At 32.9% G+C, this 8,079-nt stretch overlaps 2 protein-coding genes across 2 annotated transcripts; both read left to right on the top strand.

Moving 5' to 3' along the window:
• Window positions 1–3,343: 3,343 nt before the first annotated feature.
• Window positions 3,344–3,997, top strand: LOC136081441 (uncharacterized). Its single transcript, XM_065798755.1, has one exon. It carries the CDS (start codon window positions 3,344–3,346, stop codon window positions 3,995–3,997), a length of 654 nt encoding a protein of 217 aa, XP_065654827.1.
• Window positions 3,998–5,269: 1,272 nt separating this feature from the next.
• LOC100203041 (polyubiquitin-B) lies at window positions 5,270–6,949 on the top strand. Its single transcript, XM_065800345.1, has 2 exons — window positions 5,270–5,455; window positions 5,765–6,949. The coding sequence occupies exons 1-2, from the start codon at window positions 5,353–5,355 to the stop codon at window positions 6,802–6,804; spliced, it is 1,143 nt and encodes a 380-aa protein (XP_065656417.1). The 5' UTR covers window positions 5,270–5,352; the 3' UTR covers window positions 6,805–6,949.
• The last annotated feature ends 1,130 nt before the right edge of the window (window positions 6,950–8,079 follow it).

The following is an 8,079-nucleotide window of genomic DNA, read 5'->3' as shown; positions in this document are numbered from 1 at the left end:
TTTATTCAAACAAAAACTAAAAACAAAATATTAAAAGAAAAAATCATTTCGTAGAAAACACCTTCACTTATTTTTGATTGTTTTTGTATTTTGTTTTGTTTAACAATTTATTTTAATTATTTTTAAGATCTCGTACATCAAAGTGTATTATTGTTTCATAACGAACGTTGTAACTTAGTAAAACCACGGTCATAATAACGAACATTGTAATTTAGTAAAACCACGGTTACAATAACGAACATTGTAACTTAGTAAAACCACAGTCATAATAACTGAACTTGTTAAAACTAACCATATTGTAAAGGCAGTGGTGTACCGAAGGTGGGGCGGGGAGGAGGCGGTCCCCCCAGGCCCCGTCTGGGAGTAGGCCCCTAAATGTTAATACAATTTATATTTTTTTTACTTCAGCCGGATTTTGTAACAGTCGACATTTTTGTGTAATCTGTAATCATAATTGTTTACAACAAAAATGAACCTGAAACATGATCGTATCTGTTTGGCAAGATAATAAACATCCACAGCAAACAAACCAAGATGCAAGAAATTGAAATGACATCTTGGCCAATAACAACCACCGTGACTGTTTTGGAGGCCCTCCGCGAAGCTTCCTCCCCCACACCCGCGAGTACTAATAAATAGATTCGCCCGCCCTACCTACGAGTCTATGGTTCATGATGGCAGACTGACGGATGTTTATGTTGTTTCGTTAGTGTGATTAATATACTCTATCATTCAGTACCTCAATAATTTGAGAGCAAATCACGTCTTCAGTTTGTCATCACCAAGATACATGGTAAGTTATAATTTTATTCCTGCATATAGGCCTAACAAGGCTGCGTGAGAAGATTTTAGTTATCAGGTTATAATTTTATATCACACGTCGTTTTATGTTGAAGCCACATAAGGGGCCTGTCCTTAAACACTATCCGTATTGTAAGTTTAATTACTTGGTTTTTAATAACTAATTTTGACCTTAAAAATGAGTAGGCCTAGCCTATTTTGGTAAACAATAATTTTTATCAGTAGTACGAAAACATTTAGTTTTGATATTGTTTGCTCGTCCAAGCGAATTTCCCATATGGAAGGAGCTATTACCATAGGTGGCATGGACAAATTTAAGCCCGAGACCATGATAACATTTATCTTGGGGGCCCCAGATTCCGAAAACATTAAAATGAAAATTGATTTTTTTTAAATTCCTCATATTATTCTTATGGTTCATAAATCCAAATAATATCTAGCTTATTTGTTACAGCATTAGCAGTAATAGGCAATCAAACAATTCATTAAGAAAATTCTAGAATAAATAACTCCCGTGGAGACAGCCAATCTTTGCCAACCTGTCTCCAAAGTAAAACCGTGAATAATAATAAAAAATAATTTCAATGAAAAACGTTATTAAACACACCTTAAGAATTACCTAACTTTATTCGTGGAGACGTGCGAGGCGTAAATAGAACAGTAGGCCATTGAAAACCTACAACGATAGAACAATGGAATTTTAAAACCAGAAATTTTACATTTTCATGTGCGCACATTTCACTTTAAATAGATATCTACTAACAAGCGAAGTGAAAACATCGTTATACTGTTACTTATACTGAAATTTTTCTAAGAAAATAGCCGAAAAATGTAATTCAAAACTTGACAGTTTTATCTTACAGTGTTTATTTATTAGGTTTGGTTCGTTTTCAAACCCATAACGCGAAGGTTTGTTTTATTTTCTAAATACTTTATTGTCTAAAATAGAACAATTATTTTCAGAGTCAAGAGACCTGTTGATAACATGAAACAAAACTATCCCAGTGGATGGGAAAAGAACAAGAACTACAACGGTTGTCGGGTTCAATACGTAAATTTACTAAAAGGGCACTATCCCAGGCAAACAATGAAGCAGAGCCAGAGGAGGGTCCTGAATCTTTAGAAGGCCCAAGTACAAGCTATGGCCAACGGAATGAACAAACAAGCAATGAAGAACAAGAAAAAGGAGAAGAAGAACAATACAAAAGGCAAGAAGAAGAAGACATAACCAATTCGATACGTTCTGAATCAGACGCAAATTCAGTACACGAATCAGAAGATTTAACATTAAATTATGATGTTGGAAACTGGCCCACTCCAATGCCAGATTATCTCAGAACCGATGTTATAAGACAAGGCAGTGAAATTTACCAGAACTTGGAGGGGCCATTTGATCCAGTTCATAAACCAGGAGAAAATTCAAAGGGTCAAACTAGACAGCTGACAAAAAGCTGGTTTTACAAGAAGCTTCCAAGTGGAGAACAGATTTCGACGCCACAGGGAAGACTTTGCTTCTGAAAACCGTGGTAATTTCTTAAAACTTGTCTGCCTCCTTTCAAACTATGACCCTGTTTTAAAGGAGCACCACATGCGGCTTCAGCAATCATTGGAATCAGGATTGATTCCAGTTTCTTATTTATCGCCTGCAGTGAAAAATGAGTTTATATCTCTTTTAGGCGATGCTGTAAAACAAGAATTAATCTGTGAAATCAAGAAAGCTAAATTCTATGGCATATTGTTTGACAGCACGCCAGATATATCCCACACTGAACAAATGAGTCAGGTCATAAGGTATATGAAAATTGACAACAGGAACGTGGAAGTGAAAGAATCATTTTTAAGTTTTATTCCTCTTTGTGGGGAAAAGGCAGACTCCATAACAGGAAATTGTTCAATCTCTTGAAAAGGACGGCTTAGGTTTAAAGCTTTGACGAAGCCAAGGATACGATAATGCCACGACAATGTCTGGCATTCATACAGGAGTACAAACCAGAGTTAAAGAATTTAATCCAAAAGCAATATTTGTGCCTTGTGCTAACCATTCGCTTAATTTATGTGGCGTACATGCTTTTGGTAGTGTTTCTGTTTGTGTCACATTTTTTGGAACTTTGGAAAGTGTGTACACGTTTTTTTCATGTTCAACACATAGATGGGAGGTCTTAAAGAAACCGTTGGAGTGACAGTGAAGAGACTTAATGATACCAGGAGTGCTCATCATGATGCCGTGAAACCAATCTTCAAACATTTCGAAAAGTTGATTAAGGCTGTGGAAAAGCTTTGTGATGCTTCTGAAAACCTAGAGACGAGATGAGCAGCGGAGGTGTTGATGACAAACATTTGTAATTTCAATTTCCTTTGCTTCTTACATTTGTGGTACCACATTCTACTCGAGGTGAATCATGCCCAAAAATATCTTCAAATCGAAGGTATTAGCTTGGAAAAGTGTGCTATAAAGCTGAAAAGCTTGAAGACCTTTTTAGTAGAGAGTCGAGAAGTTCTGGTCCATAATGCTGTAGAATATGCGATCCAGACTTGTGCTGAAATGGGCATTGATATTAAAAGCAGAAAACGCAAGCGAGTGAAAAAGATGATGCCAGGAGAAATTGCTAAAGATGCAGGTTTAACTCCACAGGAAGAATTGAAGCGTGCTATGTTTGAGTGCATTAACCACTTTCATGTAGAATTAGAAAAACGTTTGACCTCGATGAACACTGTGTATGAAAAGTTTGCTGTTGTACACACAGGTAATCTTTTGAAGGCAACTGATGAAGAAATTGTAACCTATGCCCATCAGTTTTCAGAAACTTTCAATGATGTAGAGGAGGAAGAAATGCTGTCTGAAGTAAAGAGGCTGAGAAGGCATCTGAAGGCTTCTGGCATCAAATTAAACATTGCAGCTGCATGGACATCCTTGAAAATGCTTCAGTTTATCATCGAAATGGACTTTCGTGAATCGTTGCCAAACGTGACTGAAGCTCTTAAACTGTTTCTAACTATATGTGTGTCCGTGGCTTCTTGTGAGAGGAGTTTTGCAAAATTGAAATTAATTAAAAACTCTCTCCGCTCTACAATGAGCCAGTCTCGTTTGACGAGCTTGGCCATAATATCAGTAGAAAACGAAATTGCAAAACATGTGAATTTTGATGAGTTAATCAAACGATTTGCAGAAGTCAAGGTTCGCAAGAAAGCATTTTAATGTGTTTCTAGAGGTAACTCTTTGCTGTAAATCTGTTTTTTTTACTGTACATTGTACATCATTGTATTATCATTTAAAACAAGTAATCAAAACTAATGTTTTAGTCATTTGTGTACATAAATGAATTTCTATAAGTGATAAAATGGCGTTAATGGATATATATATAAACATATAAACTGATAGATAATGATAAAGATGGTATTTGCTAATTTTTGTTTATTACGAAAGTTTTCAAGAAAGTGGAGAAAGATAATGTGTTATACATACATTCATTAATGTAGTCTATATATATATATATATATATATATTATATATATATATATATATATATATATATATATATATATATATATATATATATATATATATATATATATATATATATATATATATATATAGGCCCCATTTACCAAGTGCCGCCCTAGGCCCCAAAACATGTTGGTACGCCACTGTGTAAAGGTCTGTGTAATAAGATCCTCATTATTTTTTTCAAGTCATGCCGCTGCTTATTGTTGAATGTATAGTATATCTGATTATTGTAACTATTAAAAAATTAAAGATTTAAGAATAAAAATAGAATTTAAATGATTTAAGAATAAAGATAATAAAAAATCATATAAGTATTTTGAGGAAGAAAAAAAAAGTTCTCAGAAACATAACAAAGTTGTATTTATTACTATTGCTTCTACGGCCGAACAAAATGATGAAAAAAAGAGTATTATCCTTAGGAATGCCTTTAGTTTTATAATATTATTATTATAAAACTTACAATATTATTCTTTGGAATTATGACGCAGTTGTCACTCTCATACTTGAAGAATTTATGACTAAAAAGTTAAAAAGCCACTTAGTTTCATTTAAATTTATTACTTCTAAAAAATGATTTTAAATCTAAGATTTTAAAAACTTGAGTCATATTTAAAATAGTTTATTTTTAATTATAAACTGCGAAGTTTATTTTTAATTATAAGCTGTGAAGTTTTTTAATCACGTATTTAATGAAAAAAAAAAAATCCGTTTAACCTAAAAATAAAAAAACGCATTTTCATCTATTGATGATCAATAGATGATTCATCAGTGACGTAATATTACAATAGAGTTATGTAATGCTACGTGATCAAACGCAAACTTCACATTTTCTAGAAAAGCCTGGATCAAACAAAACAAAATCTACCATCCAATAACACGTTAACAAAATGGTCACAAGACGTTTTTTAAATTGATCACATGATGTTTTTAACCAATAGAAAAATTCTATAAATTCTGAATTGAGACCGCTTTTCCTTCACAACAAAGAAGCCCCGATCAAAGGCAGATATAAAAGTGAAAAGTTGAATTTCGAGAAATAATATAAGATGCAAATTTTTGTGAAAACTCTAACAGGCAAAACTATTACTTTAGAAGTAGAAGCTGCCGATACTATTGAGAATGTTAAAGCGAAGATTCAAGATAAAGAAGGTATTTTAAATATTTCTTTTAATAAAAGTACATTATAACCGGTTGCAGATATTAAAACGACTCACCCAAAACTTATTTTTTATTTATCAACCGTTTTGCTAGCTGTTTTTTTAAAAAATGAATCTTTCAAACGTGGTTAAGTCTAATTTATTTATTTAACCAATAAAAGTTGACTTTTCGACAGTAAAACGAAAACCTTCGTCATTTACCGAGTTTCTGTTGCGTGGGTTTTAATGCCAGTCCACTTTAGTTACTTAAGATATTTTAAGATTCCAATATATTATATTTAACAAATCGATTTGTGTTTAGGTATTCCACCAGATCAACAACGTTTAATCTTTGCTGGAAAGCAGTTGGAAGATGGTAGAACATTAAGTGACTACAACATTCAAAAAGAATCTACCCTTCATCTTGTTCTTCGATTAAGAGGAGGTATGCAAATATTTGTGAAAACTCTTACTGGTAAAACCATCACGTTAGAAGTTGAACCTGCTGATACAATTGACAATGTAAAAGCTAAAATTCAAGACAAGGAAGGTATTCCACCAGATCAACAGCGTTTAATCTTTGCTGGTAAGCAATTAGAAGATGGTAGAACATTAAGCGACTACAACATTCAAAAGGAATCAACCCTTCATCTTGTTCTTCGGTTAAGAGGAGGTATGCAAATATTTGTGAAAACTCTTACTGGTAAAACCATCACATTAGAAGTTGAACCTGCTGATACAATTGACAATGTAAAAGCTAAAATTCAAGACAAGGAAGGTATTCCACCAGATCAACAGCGTTTAATCTTTGCTGGTAAGCAATTAGAAGATGGTAGAACATTAAGCGACTACAACATTCAAAAGGAATCCACTCTTCATCTTGTTCTTCGATTAAGAGGAGGTATGCAAATATTTGTGAAAACCCTTACTGGTAAAACCATCACATTAGAAGTTGAACCTGCTGATACAATTGACAATGTAAAAGCTAAAATTCAAGACAAGGAAGGTATTCCACCAGATCAACAGCGTTTAATCTTTGCTGGTAAGCAATTAGAAGATGGTAGAACATTAAGCGACTACAACATTCAAAAGGAATCCACTCTTCATCTTGTTCTTCGATTAAGAGGAGGTATGCAAATATTTGTGAAAACCCTTACTGGTAAAACCATCACGTTGGAGGTTGAACCTGCTGATACAATTGACAATGTAAAAGCTAAAATTCAAGACAAGGAAGGTATTCCACCAGACCAACAGCGTTTAATTTTTGCTGGTAAGCAATTAGAGGATGGAAGAACTCTCAGTGACTACAACATTCAAAAAGAATCTACCCTTCATCTTGTCCTTCGGTTAAGAGGTGGCTGAATATATGTAAATTTGTAGTTCTTTTTTTTTTTCAAGTATATAATGTAAAGTTAAAGTATTCTTATTTTAATTGTTTTAAAATATGTGGAAATAAGGAAACAGTATTGTAAAATAATTATTATAAATAATAAAACTTTGTATTTTATATTGTGTGATTGTTTTTTGGATTTTGGAACAATTGTTATTTCCACAATCGATTAGCCTTATTAAAAAGATTATTAAACAAATATGACAAGTCAATACCATTTAGGTTTTTTTTTCTAAAGCAAATGATTTCCTTTTTTAACGCGCCCACCGTTACTATTTGTCAGATAGATCTAATTTCTCAAAAAAAATTATAAAATTAAGCTAAAGTAGTTAAACAACGTTAGTTCGTCTAGCGTTTGCACTCTTGAGTCCTTAAATAAGAGGGTGGGGTTGGAAATTTTAGTCCAGATTTGATAAAATAAAAAATGGGGGGGGGGGATTTTGTTATGTTGCGTAAAAGTATTATTTTCATAGAAGGTCAGTTTAAAAATCTTAACAAATATACATTTTTACAAAACACGCATGAAACTATTTAAACGGCTTGCGGCCAAATGCCGCAACAGCTGTTATATCATAAACAGCTGCTAATAATTTCAATAGGATCTACAGCGGTGGCCAAAAATTAAAGACCACTCATTTTTTAGTTGGTTACTTAATCTTTAAATTAAAATTAAGATGATTCTAATTGACATTAAATTTTTTTTTTAAATATCTTGTTAATAAAAACATACGGATTAAAGTGGTATAATTTTTTTAAACTAATTTTAATTAAATAGCGTTTAACTTATTAAAAAACTGATGAGTACTTATAAATCTTCTTTAAATAAATTGACCATATTTAACGACCACTTTCAAATCTTTAATTTGAAATAAGGATATAAAAATATTGCACAGATAGAAGAAAAAGACAGATACGCGGCACTTGTATTAAAAGAAGAAGGCTATAGCATCAGACAAATAGCAGAAAAGCTCGGAAGGTCCCACTCTTGCCTTATTAACATAATTCAACGATACAAAGAGACCCGGTCAATTAATGATCTTCATAGGACTGGACGCAATAAAATTTCAAATGACCGTGATGTTCGCTCGTTAGTGAGATTAATGAAAGAAAAGAGACAAGCATCATCTACAGACTTGTCTACGAAATGGACACTGTCAAATGGTGCCTGTGGAGTTGGCGTTTTTCATTTATTCGATGGTAGACTCAACAAAGAAAGGTACATCGAAATTTTGGAAAATTCGCTTATT

Source organism: Hydra vulgaris, chromosome 06 (assembly GCF_038396675.1).
Source record: "Hydra vulgaris chromosome 06, alternate assembly HydraT2T_AEP".
Lineage (NCBI taxonomy): Eukaryota > Metazoa > Cnidaria > Hydrozoa > Anthoathecata > Hydridae > Hydra > Hydra vulgaris.
The sequence above is the reverse complement of the archived record's forward strand: the minus strand, read 5'-3'. Positions and strand labels throughout refer to the sequence as shown.